This window comes from Staurois parvus, unplaced genomic scaffold (genome assembly GCF_062004578.1).
Source record: "Staurois parvus isolate SC_StPar_1 unplaced genomic scaffold, SC_StPar_1.0 ptg000207l, whole genome shotgun sequence".
Classification (NCBI taxonomy): Eukaryota; Metazoa; Chordata; class Amphibia; order Anura; family Ranidae; genus Staurois; species Staurois parvus.
Window position 1 is genome coordinate 6512004 of NW_028318003.1, and position 23405 is coordinate 6535408.

The window sequence follows — 23405 nt, forward strand, 5'->3', positions numbered from 1 at the left end:
TCATCCATCATCCAGAGGAGGGAACCCATTCATCTAGGCTGTCCACTCGTTCTTGAGGAGATTTCTGAGCCCTGCTGTGTATTACTTCACCCAAGGCTGATGCTTTACCCCCGAGGGATGTACCACCTGCTGCCAGCCACTGGGGCTGATGGTCACTTATATGCGCATTTTTAATGCGCGGTTGGTGAGTGCGCATTTCTGCTATATGATTCTTTTTTGGCATCAGTGTATCTTAGAAGAGGAAGCTCTTCATGATTCTGCACACGATTTTATGAACATTTATTGAACTACATGATTATTTATTCATTTTTCAGCGCTGCACTATATTTTACAGTTTGTCTTGCGAGGTCATTGTGATTCCTTTGAGTGTTCTAGCTGATGGTTTTATGAGCGCTCGCTTGCATTTTCTTATTTTAGTGTACACCCAGGGTCAGCGTTTCTGTGGAGTTCTGGCCACACACAACTGGCCTCAGCTAATCAGTGTCCAGCAAACACCACCTCTGAATGCGGTAAAATATCCATGTATCCATGAATGCAGCCATGAGTGAAGAACCCTTTCCATCTGCAGTGGTAAATACTTTTCATCAAGATGCAGTGAGCGTCCTTGATCTTGGCAGCGAGCTCTCATTGATTCCCTGTATGGGACATTTATGTCCTTTATGATGTAAAATCACGCCTACTTGCAGTTTTATAATTGGGGGATTCTGTCAGTATCTTGGGTTTTACCTAATTGCACTTCAGCTGTTACTTCTATGTTTCTGCCTGTGCCTATCATTTACTGTCTTCCATATTATAAGTGCCATGGCTCCTGCTCCGTAATACAGTCCATTACTGGTTTTTAGAGCTCTGTGCTCCAATGAATAGCCTGTGACATAATGTATACACTTTACCATTCATTTTAACATTCTGAATCTGCTTTGGTTTATTCCCTTTACTGGAGAAATGACATCTGGAATTCAGATACTGTATTCCAAACAAATTAACAAATAGCTGGTTAGGAGTACAAAAGCAAAAATTGTATTTACTTGCACACTGGAAACACCTGTATTGTTTCTTCTGAATAATATCATTCAGCTGGTCATCTAGGCTGGGCAGCATTCCATTTCCACATGGATCACTATTTGCATTCAGTTTGTATTCCCTGGCGTTTTTAACCACTTTACCCCCTTTCATGACCAGGCCATTTTTCGTGATATGGTGTTGCGTTACTTTAACTGGCAATTGCGTGGTCGTGCAACACTGTATATAAATTACATTTGTCATTTTCTCCCACAAATAGAGCTTTCTTTAAGTGGTATTTTTGCACCTCTGGGTTTTTAATTTTTTGCTCTATAAATGACAACAACACCCACATTTAAAAAAATCCCAATATTGTTTATTTTCTGCTCTAAAACATATCCAATAAAAAAAATCAAATTTCTTCATAAATTTAGTCCAAAATGTATTCTGCTACATATTTATGGTAAAACAAAATCCCAATAAGCTTATATTGATTGGTTTGCGAAAAAAAGTTATAGAGTCTACAAAAGGCGGTATATAAATATTTTTTTTTTATTACTAGTAACGGCGGAAATCAGCGACTTAAAACGGAACAGTGATATTGTGGCAGACAGTCTGACACTAACACTGACACTTTGTGGGGATCAGTGACTCTAATACAGTGCTCAGTGCTAAAAATGAACAGGGTTGCTGTATTAATGACATTGGCTGGGAAGGGGTTAAACATCTATGTTGATCAAAGGGTTAATTGTGTGCCTAGCCAGTGTTTGTGTGTTTACTCTGTGCTGTTTTTACTAGGCAATCTGCTAGATATAGCAGATCACTGTTGACATAACACAGTTCTGCCTTGTTTACATAAGCAGAGCTGGGTTATGTCAGGTGCAAGTGCTCTTCCATTGGCCGACACCTGTTGATCGGCTTCTGCTGTGCCCAATCACAGCACATGTGGCGCTCTGGTGGCTCCCCAGTGGTAGAAGTGCAAAATCACGTTTATATACCTGATTTTGCACAGAATATCCGCCTTGTAGCAGTAAATCTACTATAGGGTGGATGGCAAGTGGGGTAACTACCAAAAGCCCTCTTATGATTCATGTACTAACTCCACCTCCTGAAACTACTCCTCTCTTCTGGAATTCGAAAGGTAAACTTTAGGATCATTCAGATTAATAGGAATAGGCTGGAAATAATTAAAATACAATGTGGACAAGAATATATAATTTTCCATTTTGACCATTTAAGAACCATTCCATAATTAGTAAACAATTTTTCAAAGATGTGTATAAAACTTGAAGGATATTATCACACCTTTTTAGTCAGCTGACTCAATGTAAGACTTGTGACACCTTCACCATTGACTTCAAGAAGACGGGCATCAGAGGGAACACCAGCCTTTTGGGCCACACCGCCATCTTCCACATTGAGAAGAAATGTACCGCGGACACCTGGGTAGCAACATTGTATATACAAATATATAATCAATAGTCAATAAACAGTTATATAACATTTATGGATGGAAAATAATGACTATTTTACAGTGCAAGGAATCGTACTGTTTCTTCCTAAACTCATCACAGTCATAGAACACTTTGATGCTGAAATTAGAAAGTAAGTTAGTAAGCATTTGCTAACTGTTTATGTTGGATTATGCTATGTTTAAACTGAATATGATGAATGTACCTACAAGATCAAGTACATTTTGTTACACAGAAATGTAGGCATTCAAATACACAGGCATATGCGTGGGCAGCATGGCCATATTTTGGAATCAGTGACTCAGATCAAGTACTCAGATCAGGAGCTCTGATTTCCCTCCCAATTCATGGGTGGTGTACTTGCTCAGGATTTTTTTTACCAGTATTTAGAGAAGCCAAAAACAATGAGGCATATAGCATTTGTAGATAGAGGGCAGCAATATCAAGTTGTATATTTTTCCTAGTACAGATTCCTTTACAGCAGAACTAAACCCTCCTATCCTTTACAGCCAAGGAAACTGCCATCTTAGCCTCTTTTTCATCTATAGTTGCCATGGTGCAGCACATATGATCAGTTATGTCACCTGCCATTGCTGGCTTGACAGTTTGGTTGAGAGAGTAAAGCCATTGTGACAGTTATCGATCATGGCATGTCTTGAATGGAACTGTTTTCAGAAAAAGTTCAGTTGATGGGTTTGGATCTGCTTTAAATATCTATATAAATGCTTAGCTTCTAAAGACAGTTTAGATTTCCTCTGTGACTACAACTGTCCCTTCCAACCCAACATATCATGAGTGCACCTGGCAGTGAGTGCAGGTACCATACCATACATTTTAAAAAGGCTATCTGTGTGTGTATGCATGCGTGTATATACTGTATACTCTCTCTCTCTTTCTATATATACAGTTGCAAGAGAAAGTATGTGAACCCCTTGGGATTACATGGAGTTTTGCATGAATTGGGCATAAAATGTGCTCTGAACGTCATCTAAGTCACAACAATAGAAGAACACAGTCTGCTGAACATAATACTACACAAACATTAGATGTTGCCATGGTTTAATTGCACATAACATGTAAACATTCACAGTGCAGGGAGGAAAAAGTATGTGAGGCCCTAGCCTAATGACTTTTCCCAGAGCTAATTGGAGCCAGGAGTGAGCCAATGATGATGATATTGGATGTGTTGCTGACAGCTGTCCTGCCATTAAAAAACACACACCTGTTTTGGGTTTACTGGTTTCAAGAAGCACTGTCTGATGTGAACCATGCCTCGCAGAAAAGAGCTCTCAGAAGACCTACGATCAAGAATTGTTGACTTACATGAAGCTGGAAAGGGTTACAAAAGTATCTCCAAAAGCCTTGATGTTCATGTGTCCACGGTAAGACAGACTGTCTACAAAGGCATTTGACAGGCGGTAAAGAGGCACTATGTTGCTATGTCAACACCTGTTTTAACTCCCCAAATGCAGAATCGCTGTGCAGGGCTTTGCAGCATGCCCCTGTTCACCTGGGGGTATATTTTGTGCCAGAGCCACAGCATGTGTACGACCTCTGCAGCTAAAAACAGAGCAGTTGCGGTTGGTGAAAACTCAGCTCAACCACATGGCTTTTCCATCCCCCAGTGTCACATGTGAACGAGCCCTTGGTTCACAATTGTTGGGCAGCCCAGTCATTTCAGTCGGATGACCTACCTGCAGAAATGCAGGGTCAGAAGTCCCTGACCCTTTTTTTAAGGTCATGCTGTACTAAAACTGCATTGCGTTTGCCAATGCGTGTTGGTTCTATTAAAAATGAATGGCACCTCAGTACATCTGCTAAAGAGCAGTGTGTTTGCATGTCAAGAACACGCATGATTTTGCACGTGTTTCCGACACACATTAATGTGAACCAAAGCTTAGACTGGGGTGACTTAATATACTTTTCAAGGGCGCCCCATCTGGAAAAAGGTTGATAAACACTGGCTTAGAATCCTTCTTCAATTATTTAATTTGGTCACTATCTATACTAAACTGTAATAAAATAAAACTAAAAACAAATCTATGCAGCTATATCCTCTATCATTACACATACAGTAAATAAAAAGTACTGTATATTCAGATAGTATTGGCAAGTTTTTTTCAGGCTCGCAAATGTGGCCCATTCTGTATCACCTTTTTATTAGCATACTGATTCGGGCATTTTTAATAATGGATTGCATGGAGCAAATATGTCATAACATGGCTATAAGTTAATTTGGATAAGCAATGTAATAAAGATAATAAAGATAAAATATGTACATATGTACACAGAAGGCAAGATATTATTGCAGCTTCAAAGAGAATAACTTACCACCTGTTGCGGTTGTCGTAAGGCCAAAGCCCCGACCTTCATCACGTACAAGGCAAAGCCGTGGTCTCGGACAAGACTCAGGAAGAACATTAGGGAGAATGGATAGTGGTGAAAAGTTATTGGCACGCAATTTCCTATATCCAGACTCATCAAGAACAACCAGTGACACCCGGGGGCTACTAGCCTTCACCTTCTGTACCACCTGTAGGAAAATTGACAAGTCTATAACAGCCAGATAACCAAAGGTAACAGGAAGCTTTTCTTTTTTGTGAATAACAACTGAACTGCTTAAATATGATTACCAATACACACAAATGGATGGCCATAAACCACCCTATCTCACCTTCATTTGACTTCTAGGTATCATTTGACTTCTAGGTATGTAAAGACAAAGATCAGACTGTTTAGGAGTACTAATGGAGTTGAGAGTCATGTACTCAAGACTGACTAATTTTGAAATACAAAATATGAAATACAACACAATATAGGATCTACTGTATATTATTCAATGATCACTCTGTGCATTCATCTATATGTGTGCCCTGAACGGAATCAATCTGCCCTTTTATAGAAATGATGTGTGAGCTTAGTAACATTAACATTGCTGTATCAGGGTTTACACATTTAATACAATCCCATGGTTTTAGAAGCAGCCTTTACTTTTCCCCATCCCAGCGGTTGACCCATGGAATGGCCTAGTTGGGCAACCACATGAGGAACTGACAGAGTGCAAGAGCTCCACAATCAGGAGCAACTCATATATCCAACAAATGGGACAACCAATAAATGGCATCACTTTTTTGTATGCAAAATGAGATCTGGTCACTGATTAGCCACAATATCACTCTGCTGAGTTATGATATGCTTTAGTGATAGGGAAAGGAAAGCAATTGATTTTCAAACATGTTCATACAGTAGGGTAAGCAGTATTGACTGTACTAATTATGGATACGCACCTACAGGTTTAACCACATGCCATCCGCCCACAGTACATTTACTGCGGGTGGGCGGAATGTGCAGGCTGGATCACATACATGTACATGATCCAGCCTGTTCTTGGTTAGGTCCACTCCCGCAGTTCATTGGACACCACAGCTTGCAGCTCCCAGGACCCAGCTGTTTTGATTGGCTAGGGAATATGTAATCACTATTTGTGTGAAAAAAATTATATCAATTTAATTTGTGTACAGTGTTGCATGACCGCGTATTCGCCAGTTAAAGTAGCGCACTGCCAAATATAAAAAAAATGGCCTGGTCATGAAAAGGGCAAAACCTTCAGGAGCTTAAGTTGTTAAAAATGATCTACACCAGACCCAGCTGGTTATAGTCCATTTGGACAATACTATATGACTATATACATTACCCAACCTCTCCATACATCTCCAGGCCAACCTTTCTTGATGTAAAATTACCACCTGATGTCTACAGGTAGTTTTGGATTACTTTGAATTCTTATAATATATGAAACAAGTCACTGTTTTCTCACCTTTAGGTGCTCCTGCTCATGAACATACTCCCCGTTAATCTGTAATAATTGGTCTCCATCTTTTATTCCTACAAGATATGCAGCACCTCCAGGAATCACTTCATCTACAACATGGCCATCTCTCTCCAGTTCCCTACGCAAGGTGAAACCAAAAGTTCCGCTAGCATCTTTTTTTAGTACACAGAAACGAGCTACTGGTTCAGGATCTGAGCCTGGAAAAGGAAAACTAGATCAAAGGAATGTGAAAACATTGAATTACATATACCTGTATAAAGAATAGCAAATATCAATATTATTTCACTCTTCCAGTTATTATTGTTACTAAGTTCTTACCACATTTCTGTTTGGGTGTTATCTGATACCATGCTTCGTTTTACGCATAACTCTTACATCTCAGTTCAAAAACACGTTCAATTCTTTATTTAGTCAGCTCTTTGAATTGTTGATATATTAACACTACTAGTTACATTACTGCATAGGTTATTGCCCCTTAAAATATAAACTGCTGTAGGGTAATACCTGGGAGTTTTAAAAGTGGTGTCTGGAGAAAAATGAGCTGTCTGAGTTGGTAGTAAAATAATACTTCACAAAATAAAATAACCATTTATGATGAAAAAGGCATTTAAAATGTAAAATAAATTAATTTAAAAAATGAACTAATTACATTTTTACTTCACATGAAAGGATAAAGATTAATCATCTTGGTAATATTTATATTTGTGAATTGAACATTTTTAGAAATGTATCATGATATAAAATAATCAGTGATGTTATGAAAGCTTATCCATCTTGAATCAAGCCTAATGTAAACCTATTAATAATAGAAAAAATCCTAAACATGATAAACTTTTAACTGTCCAGCCATGAGGAATTAGGCTGGGGGAACATGTTGGAACTTGCAGGAACAAAGTGGACCTAGATTCAAACAACCTTGTCATTCACACAATGTGGGGTCAAGTCAGATGTGAATGATAAGAGCATTTGCTTTTTTTCCCTATACTCTATTGGTCATGAATGATTTTTAAGAGAATATAACTTCCTAAATAGGTCATATAAATTCAGTACCATCTAATTCCAATAAATTTACCTAATCTAACAGATTTGTAATACTTTTTTACCATTCATATACAGTATTATAAGATACTTGAGGATACCTGGGTCTTCTCCAAGGCACAGAGCAGGATTATCAATGCCCAGTTTGGGGTTAAATGGAAACTTCCTTAAAAAAAACAAAACAGAAGCATGTTGTATGTGCATTACTGTGCCTATTAAAAGTCTTAATCATTTTTTATTTATTTCACGTCTTATTTATATGCACATTTGGACCTTTTTAACACCTTAACACACACTTTATGGTTTTTCATAGCTATCCTAAACCTCCCTAGTGGTCTGATTATGTCCATATTTCTGTGCTCAAATATGTAGTTTTTTTATTGTAGGCCTGTAATTTTTAGGAATAATAATTTTTAGAATAATATTTGATAATAAATAAGCATAAAAAATAATAATAATAAATTTAATTCAATAATATAATCAAACCAAAAACAATGAAATTTGAAATAGAGCGCCAAGTTCGCACATCACTGAGCAAAGTCGCAAAATCGTTTTCAGTGTCTGATGAGGAATTTCCCCCACGAATCATTATCACTCAATTCTGCAAGTAGTTCTGATTTACTATCGCTGTTCTCTAGCTGGTCTAAAACCGCTTTTGACCTAAAGGGATGCTTTTTGGACGCCATGGACTTTTCTAAGTTTCCAGGCAGAAAGAACAGTAAAAATGCAGGCAAGGCACAGGACAAAGTACTAGGGACAAAATGTATGTGAAATGGTTTGATACAGTAATGTTTTACTATGTGATTTTAGTGTATTAGTGAATGTCAGTTTTTAAAATTTTCTAATTTCCCACCGGTTCTGGCCCGCGTACGTCCTGTATGTCCCGACGCTCACAGGAACTGGAACACGGAAGACGGATGCCGGCAGCGGCCGGAGGAGATGGCCAGGAACACTGCAGGGGACACATCGTAGGAGCGAAGGACAAGGTAAGCGCTGCAGGAAATCCCTGAGCAACGCCGCATGGTAAGCCCGAGTGTAGCTCGGGTTACCGCTTTTGGTACTGAAACTTTACCCCGAGCTACACTCGGGAATACCACCAGGGAGGTTAATCAGAGTAGCAGATCAATCACCCTTTGTGCTCAGTGAACCACATACCCTCAGGATACAACATGCACTGCAAGTAAATCAGTAATATGTTATTAGCTTGTGGTGAATGTTGTATCCTGAGGGTATGTGGTTCACTGAGCACAAAGGGTGATTGTCCTGTTACTCTGATTAAAGGTGGAGGAGTGAAGCTGTGAGCTATTTGACTCAGAGGAAAACATCTCACTGACTGAATTTGTTGCACTTTCATCACCAATTGGTGGAAAACTATGAACTTTTGAAAGTGTGGAGTGCTGCTGTGATTAATGTTATATTGATTACTATTCATGATAATTTCTTTTTAATGTGCTGAAATGAAGTGCATGGATGTGAATTAACCACATGAATGAGATTTCTAGCAGAAAAGGGGTCAACAGAGCACTATGGGTTATCTAAAGAGACAGTAGAGCAGGGCAGGTTCCTCTGCAGCTTGGTTTTTCAAAGAGACAGCACCGACACTGTCTGGTAAGGGATCAGTCACTACTCTTATGACTTAATCCAGTTCTGTAAACAACCGTGTGTAACATAAATGTAAAAGTAGGGTAGCTGAGATACGATGTGATCTGTAGAAATATATAATTGTAGATATAGTTAAATCCTGTGTTATTAGAGATACAGTATTCTTTAATCAGTCAGAGACATATGTTTTTGAATTAGCATTTGAAAGGATAGTGCAAGCTTTTAGGCTAGAGTTTACACCTACAGGTAGATGTCAATAAGACTTTCACACGGGGGGGGAACATGGATTTGTCAGCTTCTTGAATTCTAAAAGAAGAGCTCTAGCCATTTCGGGTACAGGAATCAGCAAGCATGGTGGTGGTAGTGTCATGGCTTGGGCATGTATGGCTGCCAATGGAACTGGTTCTCTTGTATTTAATGATGATGTGACTGCTGACAAAAGCAGCAGGATGAATTCTGAAGTGTTTCGGGAATATTATCTGCTCATATTCAGCCAAATGCTCCACAACTCATTGGACGCCGCTTCACAGTGCAGATGGACAATGACCCAAAGCATACTGCAAAAGCTTCCAAAGAGTTTTTTAAGGGAAAGAAGTGGAATGTTATGCAATGGCCAAGTCAATCACCTGACCTGAATCCGATTGAGCATGCATTTCACTTGCTGAAGACAAAACTGACGGGAAAATGCCCCAAGAACAAGCAGGAACTGAAGACAGTTGCAGTAGAGGCCTGGCAGAGCATCACCAGGGATGAAACCCAGCGTCTGGTGATGTCTATGCGTTCCAGACTATAGGCTGTAATTGACTGCAAAGGATTTGCAACCAAGTATTAAAAAGTGAAAGTTTGATTTATGATTATTATTCTGTCCCATTACTTTTGGTCCCTTAACAAGTGGGAGGCACATATGCAAACTGTTGTAATTCCTACACCGTTCACCTGATTTGGATGTAAATACCTTCATATTAAAGCTGACAGTCTGCAGTTAAAGCACATCTTGTTCATTTAATTTCAAATCCATTGTGGTGGTGTATAGAGCCAAAAATGTTAGAATTGTGTCAATGTCCCAATATTTATGGACCTGACTGTATGTTCAAAGTAAGTTTCCCTCATTCCCTTTTTATCCCTGTCACAAACCACGCCTTGGTTAGCTAGTTGCTGTGGACATGTGTTTATTCGTAATACTGAGTCTTTTTTTAGAAAAGCTAAAAAGTGCTCATTAATCAAATGAAAAGAAACTAGAGCTTCATATACAGGCTGGATAAAACATGGCACCATTTTAACATGCAATATATTGAATTTACCCAAATGCAAAAAAAAATTTAAATTTTATTCTGTTCTGACCAGATTAAAAAAAATTAAAATGTGCACAAAGCCAACACACAAATAAATTGTAAAAATGAGTCCAAAAATTGTGTACTCACGTAGTTAATTTCAGGTCATCGTTAATTTCTGTAAGAGAAGAAAGCTATAAATGAAATTATCAAATGAATGAATATAAATTTTGCCTTCCTCTGGATCAACTGTGGGTATAACTTTTTTTTTTTTTGGTTGAACTGGATTGACTTTTGTCTTTTTTCAGCCAGACTAACTATGTAACTATGAATTACCTGTGTACAAAGCTGAAAAATTCACAAGTGCAGCAAAAACTTCCGGGGCCCATTCACACCTGTCAGTTGGTGATGCTCACTTTACTGCAATACATGGCATTTCACCATTTCACTAAGTTGAGTGAAAATTTTCTTTGCAAAGAGAAATTTCACTTAGCTTAGTGAAATGGTTACAATTGTGCTGACTTTCACCCTCCAATCATATGCTAGGAAAAAATTTCCTTACACATGACTGGGTATTCTGTGCAATGTAAATAATTGGTGATTCGCCATCGGGAGTTGGAGGTGGATACGTAGCGGTATCTTCGAGGTGATGGTGTGCACTTCAATGCCGTTGGTATTGATATGTGGTCCCTGGGGTTGCAGGACGGAATTCAGAGAGCATTGCTGGTGTGGAGTGGCACGCAAGGGTAAGGTATTACCCTTACACTCTGTGACGGTGGTTGGTCATTGGAGGAGGAAAGAATTCTGTATGGAGAAATATTCGGGACCCATGGGCGGTATGGGGACCTCGGTACATTCCGGTTAACAAGGGGTTAACTTGGAATAGGTAAACTGGTGTCACTGCGAATAAGTAGGGTTATCTCTGAGCCGGTGTGTTGCAGCTGGGGATAAGTAAGATTGTTCCTGAGCCGGTGGGTTGCCGCTGGGGGCCTAAGTTTAAGGAAAGTTTTCCGCAGATGATAAGTCTGGTTTATTGCCCTCAAATGACCATCACTTTTTTTCCTCGGTTTCTATTTGGATTGTTATGTTATTTATTTGAAATAATTTATTGGTTAATAAAAGGCTGCTATGGGCATTTGACTCCAAAACTTGGTTTGTGTAGTTTGTACATCTGGGTCGGTGGAGGGGTATGGCCTAGTGGGCTTGGTTAGGTTTGAAGGCATATATTCTACCCTTGTCATGGTGTTTGAAAACCATTAGATGGCAGCAACCTCCCAGGAGATCAGTATAAGGGACAGCCCACAAGGATCCCAAAACACACAATTAATATATTGATCACCTAATCTGTAAAATACATAGCTGCTAAATTGAAAAAACACAAATGTCTATCCGTTTATACTAGTTATATAAAATCTAGCTGTTTTAGTCAAGAAGAAGGCTCAAACTTTTCCCCAGACACCTATTCTAGTTTTGTACCTGTGTCCAGTTACAAAAAATGTTTGCAAATGACCTCACGAAGGTCCGGTTAATTCTATAATTCTGTAGATCAAATTATTATATTATCATCTTTTTGGCCATTAGAGGACAGTTAATTTGTAAGGTACAGAAGGTTTAGAACACATGGAAAATATAAAGAAGTAGGTTTGTTTATAAAATCTCTTTTTTTGCCTAGATGTAAATCTGTAAATGTGATAACATGGAGTCTACATGGGTAAAACATACATGGTTACAGTCAATCTTAAGGCCCCGTTCACATCTCGTGATTTGGGATCACATGGCAAACGCAGCACAACATGCTGCGCACATTTGGGTCCCACTGTCCTTCAATGGTACCTGGCAATCACGAACTGCCGCACTTTCACAAATTGTGTGAAGCTTGATGCCCGAAAAGGAGCGTGGGCTTCTTTTTGGGCAACAAACCTGCATTGGGCAACCCATTCAAGTCAATAGGCTGCCCTATGCAACATGAAGAATTGCATGAATATTGCGATGTCAAAATCACAATGCAATGATGTAATTGGGGCCTTGGAGATTTAAATGTACCCAGTCTGTCTCCTAAATGCTTCTATGAATTGTTTCCACTTTGGGGAACTGGTGCCCCTAATGTATGTATATAACCTCACCCATTCTGTAAGGCTTTAGATTACTGAGCAAGCAATAAGGAGATCAAAGTAAAAAAGGAGGAACCTGTGTCCTGTACTGTATGCCAAGATATGGAAATTACACGTATGTTAACATTCCTATTACATTATTTGTATAGTGCAAAACATAGGGACCTTATTATTAGACCATGGGGCATCCCCAGCCAATAGATCAAGAGGTGGCAACAAAACTAACATTTGCCATAACATACTGACAGGAAACAGGATAACATACTGACCTGGAGAGACAGTAGACAGCAGAAGCACCTTGTAGCCAAAGCATGAATCAACTTCCCTCTTCACTGGGAAGATGAATGTACTGCTGTTTCTCTGCCTCCTACTGACACACCCAGCTGCATTCTCCAACCCCAGCTCTCTAAGCCCTTTATGTAGCTGGAAACCAAAATTATGTGATCACTTATAAAAAAGCAAAACAAAAAAATTTATAATTTCTTTATATTTAAATGTAAAAGTTTTGCATTGCATTTCTATTTTATCCACTTCAAGTCCAGCCATTGCACATAAAGTACTACTGTTTGAATTGTCCCTCTGACTTATATTGGAAAAAAATGATATCTGATTCTTTTAGCAGTGGTGGAAATTCCATTAAAATTTTTGTTGCATTACACTACAAGCCGAGGAGACCATGGAGATCTTCTGAGGTGCAGAAGATGCTTGCCCAGGACCCAGATCATTTGCATCAACAACACTACTTTAAGATAGCAACACTAGTGGGATAACCCTAGGGGGCAAGCGAGATATTTTTCCACTTTCCTCAACCAAACCAGTGTATGTCAGCAGCAGTGTTCCTTATTGCTGCCACACTAATCCTCAGTGTCGCCAGACCAGTGTAAGATAGCAACAGTGTTCCTAATTTCCACTGCACCAGTCTCACTGTCACCAGACCAGTGTTGTCCAGCAACAGCATTCCTGATCATTGCTACAAAAGTCCCAGTGACACCAGACTAGTGTATGCCAGCAACGGTGTACCGGATTGCTGTCACACCAGTCCAAGTGTCATCAGATCAGTGTAAGTTAGCAACAGTGTTCCTTATCGCTAGCCACACCAGTTTCTGAGTACCAGACCAGTGTCATTCAGCAACAATGTTCCTGTTCGCTGCCACACCAGTGCCAGTGTTATCAAAACCTGTGCAACCATCTTTATGAAGAAAGATTTATTTATTTGCAAACAGAAATTAAATCAAATATTTTTTTTCTCAAAATGTTCAGGCTTTTTTTATTTTATATAGTAAAAAATAAAAACAGTGGTAATTAAATACCAGCAAAAGAAAGCCATGTCTGTCTGAAAAAATTCTAGAAAAATTAATTTGGGTACAGTATTGCATGATGAGTAATTGTCATTCAAAGTGTGACAGTGCTGAAAACTGAAAAATGGCCTGGACTGGAGCACCACAAACTGCTATGAATATTCTACCAAACAAGAATGTCCTAATGTTGAAGAGGATGGGAGTATAACCCCTCTAGATGTCTTTGCAAAACCTTTACATAATCTCTCATGTGAAGGATATAATATTAGGTCTTGAAGAGAACAGAGAGAGGCATAGCTGCTGTGGAAATCATAATGGCAGGATTATGGGTTACCAGGCTGAAGTCAAACTACTGTAGTAATATTTGAGTCACCCTATGGGCCCTTTGAAGGGCCTTCTAAGTCTTCCTGAAAAGGAAAGGTACTGAACATTCTGTATGACCTTGAAGCTGCAAAGGGTGCAGGAAACCAAGATGCTCCTGTCAGGTAGCAAGTATATAAAAAGTAATAAAGTGAGGACAAAAGAGAGTATTTGTATACCTCTCAGAAAGATATGTTGAAATAGAAAAACTTTAACAACACCGAATTAAGGCATGTCAATAAACGTACTATAACCTCCAGGGATGAAGTGGAACCTTAGTGAGTAGGATATTTCTTAGTAGGTTTAGTGGACTTAGAAGACTCACCATGAACAAATGGGCCTGCTATATAGGGTGATACTTGGAGGGAGCACATGGATTGTATCCATTATGAGGTCAATAGCCACCATAGTATATTCTTAAAGGGTGTTACCAAAGAAGAGCTCACCCTCAAAGGGGATGCTCAAAAAGACGTTGCTTGCACAGAGAGCAAGGACACTGGGGATTTGATGAATCGCATTCTCCATGGTGTCTACAGTAGTGGAGCAGATGGCAAGAGTAGTAATCTTACAGGGAGAAAGAGATTGTCTATATTGGAAGAAAGTTCATTATTGAATTCTCCAGTCCAGTTTGCCATAGTTTGCGCTATTGATAAGCAGGCAATAGCCATCTACAAAGCTAGACCTGCAAGGGCATAGGATGTTTCAAAGATATGAATGCCTGTAGAATGCCTGTCTACTGAATCTTGAAACGAAGGAACACCTTCAATAGAGTGTATTGATCATTTTGTGCAAGAATAGCTGGATCCATGGCAGTGGGAACAGTCCATTTCTTTTTAAATTGCACTGCCACAAGGGAAATGGCAGCATATTTGTCATGTTAAATGTTAAGTTAAAGTTATGTCAATAATTATATAAAACCCATTCTGCCTGATCAAGAATAGGTAAGGATTTCTAAAAATATCTTTTTTGGGGTTGTGCAGAGACCAAGCATAACTAGTTGTATCCATCCAGAGACCAGTACGCACTGCCTTGCTTTTTGCCAATGTCAAAGCATTCACCATAGCCAGCATGTGGTGAGAAGGTGAAGAAGTAACTTCTGTATATTCTGGTGGTAAAAAATCTTCATGAGCCTCTGCAAAAATGTCAGCGTCTCCTTTTCTTTCTGCACAAGTGCACTGGACTATTCATGTGGTCCTATGAATGTAGTCAGGGAGAGGAGAGGCAGAATATCGTTTTTGGCTGGTGGTACCCCTTAATTCCAGAAATGGCTGATTTATTGGAATAAATCAGCCATAGTGGCAGAAAATATTGCTTTAGTCTGACAAGTGGTATGTGTGTGATGGGGAGCTAAATTCAGAGGGATGGGTCAATGTTGGTGTAGGATGTTTAGGATGTTACTCTGGAACAGGGAAAATACTATTGACCTGAGAAGAACCTGGAGTTTCCTCAGGGCCTTGTGCAGAATTGCTGTTAAGTGATCGCTCTTCCCAAGCAGCTGTAATCTGCCTTTGTTAAGTGAGGATCTTGCCCTGTGGGGTACTCACAGAATAGATGCAGTCTAAGTGGTTCAGTGTTACCGGTATGAAAGAATTTCAGTAGCCCAGTTGCTAACCAAGTACCTATGGCTGAGTCTCTGAGGTATTAGGCAACAGGAGAGATAGCAAAGCATTCAGCTTGCTTCTTCAGTGGAAAATGGCAACCAGAAGTATGCAGCTATGAGTCTTATAGGCACCATGTCACTAGCCATAGAGGAGCTTCCAGTAGTGAGGTGAAGAAAAAGCCTGCCAAATCTAAATCGGTAAATGTTATAATAAAGTCACCTGTGAGGCTGATTAAAGCAAGACAATAGCTAAAGAGAACAACACTAAAAGTGTACATGACCCCATAACCTGTGTGATCAAAAGCTTTTGTGCTTAGCATTACAATGTGTCTTGCAGGGTATATGAAGTGTATACTAATGATCCAACAATACAAGTAGAGCCAGGAACCGGTAAGTAATGTACACATTGTAGATGGAAACCCTGTTCTACCTCGTCCACTTCACTGGTTCCACCCTGCGTTCAGGCTTTGCCCATCGCAGTGGGCATAACGTTGAAGGGGTCTTCAGGGTTTAAGAACCATAGCAATGGACTATGGCCCTGGACCTGTATAGCACCCTGCTTCTAACCCACTTTTTGCACCACATGCCAACGTGATCGCTGAATGCAGTGCCCAAAGCAGACATTACAGGCCATGCCCTGGTGCTAAGAGGAAAGAAGAGGGGTGGGGGGAAAGGGAGGGAAAAAGAAAGAAGGGAGAAAGAGTGAGCGAAGGGAGAGGGACAGGAAGAAAAGGACGGAGAGGGGAGAGAGCAGGCTGTATTACTTTAAGCATGCTGACATGGTCTAAATTTCATACAGTTCAGACTAGACCTCATTTACTACAGAAGATGTTTTACAATTTAGAATTCACTGTCTTGACCAGAGATGATGAGGTAGCATAGGTAGAGCCAATAAAACACACGAGTCAGATTTCCATGCATAAAAACCAGCCAGATTATAATAAACTCAAGTGAAGTGTGAGTAGAGACCTCTAGCCAGTGCTTAGTAACAAATCTCCTCCTCCTTAACACACTCCTGTGTACACCTGATCCAAGTCCAAGTGGCCATGCCTTCAATCCAGTAAGCCACACTGAGTGCTGATGTGTCAGTCACTCTTCTCTCTTCCATGTGGTAGTCTGGGGAAGGGGGACAGGTTGCAGTCAAACTGTTGTTATTGGCTGGAGGTGGTGGAGCTAGCCGCCCTCCTTCCTTCTCATGTTTGTTGGAGCACTAAATAATCTTGTAGTGCTGTCATCTGTGCTGCAAATATCCCGGCCTTGGCTGCCAAGTCAGTATTTTTCAAGGACAGTTTCTCTCATTTATCTGCTTTATTAAGTGGATAAAATATGCTTATTTTTTCTTACAACTTTTCAAGAATATACAAACAGTTGGCAACCCTGGTGAGCAGAACAGTAGATCTCACTTCAAATCTGGTGATACTAGCAGTCAGAGGCCACAGTGCCTTGAACAGTCTCACATAAAGCTATACAGCTTCGGGACAGCAGGCACAGAAGTGCATTGTTGTGTTTTAGGAGGAATTCAAGACTGAAGGTAGACTTTTTACCTTACTGCACAATTAACATTTCTAAATGTTTCCTATAACATAGCAAATATTACTTTCAGATCCACTACCCCAATTACAACTCTTACCTCTATCATGTACATTTACCCATGCAGGTTCCATGTCATCACAATCTTTACAGAAATCTTTATACATAAATGGTCTGAAATATTTTACAAAAAGCTTTTACCCTCTGTTGTCTTCCGTATTTTTTCTAAAAAAAAAACAAAACAGAAAAACAATGATCATGACTTTCATCTGGACCCATTTCTATCATATCTACTCTAACTAATCATAATCTGTCACTCATCATCAATTTTAACCTGCCAATCTTATTTGGAAGACATCTTGTGTTTGCTAAAATAGTTATTAATTTTACAGTTACATTTTATGTTTAGTAGTAGATGCAGTTTTTATTATTTCTATCTTGTTTCTGTTAACCCAGTCCCCTATTATAACACCAAGTACTTTGCATTTACTCCATAGCTTCTATAGCCTGTGTAGCTTTTCTTTTTTTAATCAACTCTGTTTATCCCGGAAGGCAAAATAAAGGGTATGGTAAAGCAACTCCAATGCTTGAGACTAGATGTTCAGACACTCAGTGCTGTAACACAGTTGCTGGGAGTGAGTCCTCAACCCTATGTTAGCTCCACAGCAGCTTACACAGAACTCCTGTATTTATATGGAACAACAGTGTAAGTACAAGGAGCTGAGGAGGTGGTGTTACCTTACTTGCATTAAGAGAAGTATAGCAAACATTTTTTTTTTACATCACACTTACGTAAGTGGATGCAGCATTAGTCCAATGTTGCATCTGTCGCCTGCTGGCTCTGAGTGTGAGAACTCAGCGATCACATGACCACTGATGTTCTCACCACCAATGTGAGCAGAGTGCGGTGACTGTCAGTCATCGCTGTCTGCTCTACGCTCACTGGAGCACTGGGCTGTGTTGGGGGAGGTAGTGGCTGGCTCAGGCTCTCAGCAGATCACTGAAAGGCTGAGCCAGTTACTCCAGACTCTGGGATGGATCCCGACCATATGGGTAGAAACTGGAGCAAAATTCAACCTACCTAATGGAGAGACATTTTTTCCAACATTTCATGCTAGCTGTATTACCAGGGGAGTTATTTATCTCATGACATGTACCTGTGGGGCCTACTGTGTAGGTAAAACTACACATCAGTTTAATCAGAGAATACACAGTAATATTTATTATTCCTCCAATGCAAAAATGCTTACTCCCATTAGTCGCCATCTGGGGCTGTATCATAAATTTGATACTACCCATGCTAGATTTACTATCTTGGAAGTAGTGACCAGAGATCCACGTGGAGGTAATTGGGACAAAAAATTCTGTGTAGGGAAGCTATGTGGATTGAACGTCTCAATGCAGTAAATCCGCCAGCCCTCAATGAAATCCTTTTTGTGAAACATGGTTGCAATTCTTTGAGTTGTCACTCCTGGGTCCTATGATTTATCCATTATTGAGGCATGTATATGATCTCACTATTTGTGGGATATGCATGTACCCTGATAATATAATTCTTTGCCTCCACAATCTATGTATAGGTTTTTGAGCTGTTGTGTAATGTTATCATCATTATCCCTGTACCTGATATGTCCTGGATATAACTTGTGGCCAGTGTATCACATATTTATTGTGGTTCTTTGTCTTTTTATGTACTCATTTGCATTGTAACAGATGTGCACTGTTGCTGTGGTGGACCTTCGGGGGGCGGTGGGTTGTCTTCGCTATCGCCCCTGTGGGAGTGGGGTGGGGGGCCTCTGGAAATTTGGTTGGGTGTGTGTCTGGGTGGCATTGGTTCTATTCTGGCTGGCGCCCCTTTACCCGCCTCTTTTGTGGCTGCTCTGCCTTTTGTGGTTGGTGGGGGTGACCAGGACAGGTTACCCGCGGATTGGGGGTTCGATCTTTGGATCCTTCCCCCGTCTGCGCGTGTGTGGTTTTCCCATGCATTTTGTCCCGCCCCTTACGGGTTCATCGCATGTGCGGTCTTTCCCGGTCGGGCCTGGTTACGTCACAGGCCCTACAGCGGTGGCGCGCCAGGTCGGGGTGTATTTAATGGCGCAGTCTGGTGTATGGCCCCTTGTAATTCCTCCGTGGTGCAACGGTCCTTGGCAGTAGTCCTACGAACCGTGTATATCGCCTATTACCGGTAGGTGATCCCCAACTGGGGAGTGGACGATTTTGATCCCAATTTAGGGGATATCTATACTAATGAGGGTACTATATTTGTCTCCTTTTTAGGCCTACAGGCCTTTCTACATCACACGCAGAACTGCACAGTACTGTAGATGATATATACACAGCTCAAAGAAATTAAAGGAACACTTTGAAAACACATCAGATCTCAATGGGGAAAAATATCATGCTGGATATCTATACTGATATGGACTGGGTAATGTGTTAGGAACGTAAGGATGCCCCATTGTTTGATGGAAATGAAAATTATCAACCTACAGAGGTGCAGCAGGCTAGTCCATTTTGCTGAAATTTCATTGCAGCACCTCAAAATGATACTCAGTAGTTTGTATGGCCCCCACGTGCTTGTATACATGCCTGATAACGTCGGGGCATGCTCCTGAGGTGACAGATGGTGTCCTGGGGTATTTCCTCCCAGATCTGGACCAGGGCACCACTGAGACAGTCTGAGGTCCAAACTGGCAGTGTCAAATGGACCAAAACATGATATCCCAGAGGTGTTCTATTGGATTTAGGTCAGGCAAGCTTGGGGGGGCCATTCAATGGTATCAATTCCTTCATCCTCCAGGAACTACCTGCATGCTCTCACCACATGAGGCCGGGCATTGTCGTGCACCAGGAGGAACCCAGGACCCACTGCACCTGACAATGGGTCCAAGGATTTAATCCCGATACCTAATGGCAGTCAGGGTGCCATTGTCTAGCCTGTAGAGGTCTGTGTGTCCCTCTATGGATATGCCTTCCCAGATCATCACTGACCCACTACCAAAACGGTCATGCTGAACCATGTTACAGGCAGCATAACAATCTCCAAGGCTTCTCCAGACCCTTTCACGTCTGTCACATGTGCTCAGGGTGGACCTGCCAATTATGGTGTTCAATGGAAAATGCCAATCAAGCTCTATGGTGACGGGCAATGAGCACAAGGCCCACTAAAGGGCGTTGGGCCCTCAGGCCACCCTTATGAAGTCTGTTTCTGATTGTTTGTTCAGAGACATTCACACCAGTTGCCTGCTGGAGGTCATTTTGTAGGGCTATGGTAGTGCTCATCCTGTTCCTCTTTGCAAAAAGGAGCAGATACCGGTCCTGCTGATGGGTTAAGGACCTTCTACGGCCTTGTCCAACTATCCTAGAGTCTCCTGTCTCATGGAATCTCTTCCATGCTCTTGAGACTGTGCTGGGAGACACAGCAAACCTTCTGGCAATGGCCCGTATTGATGTGCCATCCTGAAGGAGTTGGACTTCCTGTGCAACCTCTGTAGGTATCGCCTCATGCTACCAGTAGTGACACTTACCCTAGCCAAATGCAAAACTAGTGAAAAACAGTCAGGAAAAAATGAGTAGGGAAAAAAAAATGTCAGTGGCCTCCACCTGTAAAACCATTCCTGTTTTGGGGGTCGTCTCATTGTTGCCCATCTAGTGCACCTGTTGTTAATTTCATTAACACCAAAGCAGCTGAAACTGATTAACAACCCCCTCTGCTACTTAACTGACCAGATCAATATCCCAGGAGTTTAATTGACTTGATGCTATACTCTGATTAAAAAGTGTTCCTTTAATTTTTTTGAACAGTGTACATACTATGGCCATAACCATTATCCAACATGTTGTCCATATTGAGAAGTTGCCTGAAGAGAGGAGCTCTGCTGACAATATGCTTTTAGTATTTTATCTTTATTGTGCTATTCACTTCTCTTCTTATTTTTGGCTGGAGGTCTGCTTTAAAGGGTAATTCCATAGTATGTACATAACCATTATCCAACATGTTGTCCATATTTAGAAGTTACCTGAAGAGAGGATCTCTGCTGACAATATGCTTTTATTACTTTATCTTTATTGTGCTATTCACTCTTTTTATTTTTGGCTGGAGGTCTGCTTTATAGGGTAACTCCACTTTTGTGGGAAAAAATATTGCAAATAAAAACAAAAATAATATAGTGTATGCAATTGTGATGCAAACCATAATATAATTTAATGTTATTACAAATTATATTTCCTTTTCAATCTACAAAAATAATATAGCGTATGCAATTGTGATGCAAACCATAATATAATTTAATGTTATTACAAATTATATTTCCTTTTCAATCTACAGCGCTGTCATTTTCTGTAAAATTCAATGCAATATGGGAACCTGGAGGCATTTAGGCACACAGTTGGTATACGAAACACCCCAAAATATAATTTCCTGCTTGTGTGATTGGCTCACTAATTTTTTGTACAGTTGGGAGAACTGGGTGCATTGATGCACAGGAAGCCTTCACTACCATTGTGCTCTTGCTGGGTGTCACGTGTGTCCCTGTGCCTTTAAGGAGGGGTGGGCTCCCTCCAGGCATACCTGCCCTTAACACTATCCATTCTTATATGTGCTCCTACTATGAAAATTTATACAGAGGTCCCTTGATGTGGGTACTGCAGCTTATGCATATGCATATGCATATTTGCAAATGTGTGCAAACAAAGCCCTGTTTTTTAACGCAAACTGTTAGACAGGGCCACTTTGGTTGTATTGAAGGCTGGTTGGTAAGTGTGCTGGGAAATCCTATGTTTGTTTGTGATGTGCATTGCCCTTCCATTTGCACCTTGCTGCAAAGGCCAGTTATAGGCTGCGTTGGTTGCCAATTTTTTGTACTCACCAATTTTCCCAGATGTCTGCACTAAAATACTAAAAATAAAAGTCATATCTTAGGCATCCTGTGCAGCAAGAATTTCAGTTTTGGTGAGATGCTCCTAAAGGGTAAACTCTTATTTAGATTAATTCTGCGCATAACAACCAGCTTTTTCTTCAGATTACAAATAAGTAGGACTCTGCAACAAGGACTCTGCAAGGTTGTTAAAATCCTTGCAATAAACATTGATTATCCAGAGGGATTGTTTTCTCAAAAAAAGTGGAGTTACTCTTTAATTAGAACTAAAGCTTCACCAGCAGCTATAAAAGATAAATAATATCAAACTAGCAAGTTAGTACTACATGAGAAAGTGCTTCTGTTTTTTTCTGTGGAGCCATTTGTTTTTACTCAATCCTTTTTAAAAATCATGTCTTTTGGTTAATTCAGAAAACTATCATGCCATTTTGTTATTACCCCCAATATTTTTGGGAGCACCTAAATTATATTCAGTATTCAAATTTCTTTGCTCTTCTCTTACTACAAACTGTGAACATTAAATTTGATAACAGCCCAAATTAAGAATGACCATTTGATACCCAGACCACGCTACTGCACAAAGGCAGGTTGGCATAAATGCCCTATGCTGTATGTATGCCAGTAGGGCTTTGTGTGGCCCAGATGTTCTTCAATTCTCTATCATAAACTAAATCCTTGAAGTCATTCTGTACTTAGTTATGCTGCTAGAGAAAATAATAATGAAAAAACAGAGATAATTCATAAGAGAATTTAAATAGAATACAGAATTCTCTAAATCCAAAAGGTAGGTCTGGCTGTGTCATTACAAAAGTGCAGATTTTTTACCAGTCTGTACCTGAGCGCTTCTTCATTTTTCCTTGAATATCTGTGATGTTCCTTTGAAGGGTGCAAAGTACATCCTAGCTCAACACCTCCTATAATCACTCTATCCCCCCTCCCATACATCAAGACACCAGAGTTAATGTTCAATCAAATAGCCTGGCGCACTTAATATCACCTTCCTCTTTCAGGGAGTGTCAGTTAAAGGGGAAAAACAGGATGGTGACCATTTTATACACTATGATCTTGAGGTCTCAGCTATCTACCGGAGAGGTATGCTTTGTGGAGTTACTGCTGCAATATCAGAAATGTTATTATGGTGCAATATACTGTAAAGACACAAAGAGAGCAAACAATTCACTTACTGAATCCAAAGTCTGAAATACTGGTAGACTTTTAAGGGGTGCATGGCTGACACAGTAGTTGAAGGATGTTACAGAACCAGTTAACACCCATGGACTATGGCCATACTGTGTTTACAATGGACTGAGATATAGCAGGTTTAGCTATTTGGATCATAAACATTTTTGCTGACAGTAGCTTAGCAACAGCATGCCAATTCAGCATATGCAAACTTTTACAATGTTCATAAAAGA

The 23405-nt window shown here is 40.2% G+C and overlaps 1 protein-coding gene across 1 annotated transcript in view; it reads right to left on the reverse strand.

The window, feature by feature from the left end:
* The window catches only part of NHERF4 (NHERF family PDZ scaffold protein 4), a 48483-nt gene extending 25622 nt beyond the window's left edge, over nucleotides 1–22861 (reverse strand). The window contains exons 1-7 of the mRNA XM_089678576.1: nucleotides 22826–22861; nucleotides 17315–17338; nucleotides 10365–10392; nucleotides 7443–7507; nucleotides 6289–6500; nucleotides 4803–5004; nucleotides 2305–2441 (exon numbers count right to left, since the gene is read on the reverse strand). Of these exons, the coding sequence (XP_089534702.1) occupies nucleotides 2305–2441; nucleotides 4803–5004; nucleotides 6289–6500; nucleotides 7443–7507; nucleotides 10365–10392; nucleotides 17315–17338; nucleotides 22826–22841 (684 nt within the window). The 5' untranslated portion in view covers nucleotides 22842–22861. The remainder of the gene's footprint in view (nucleotides 1–2304; nucleotides 2442–4802; nucleotides 5005–6288; nucleotides 6501–7442; nucleotides 7508–10364; nucleotides 10393–17314; nucleotides 17339–22825) is intronic.
* Nucleotides 22862–23405: the final 544 nt, after the last annotated feature.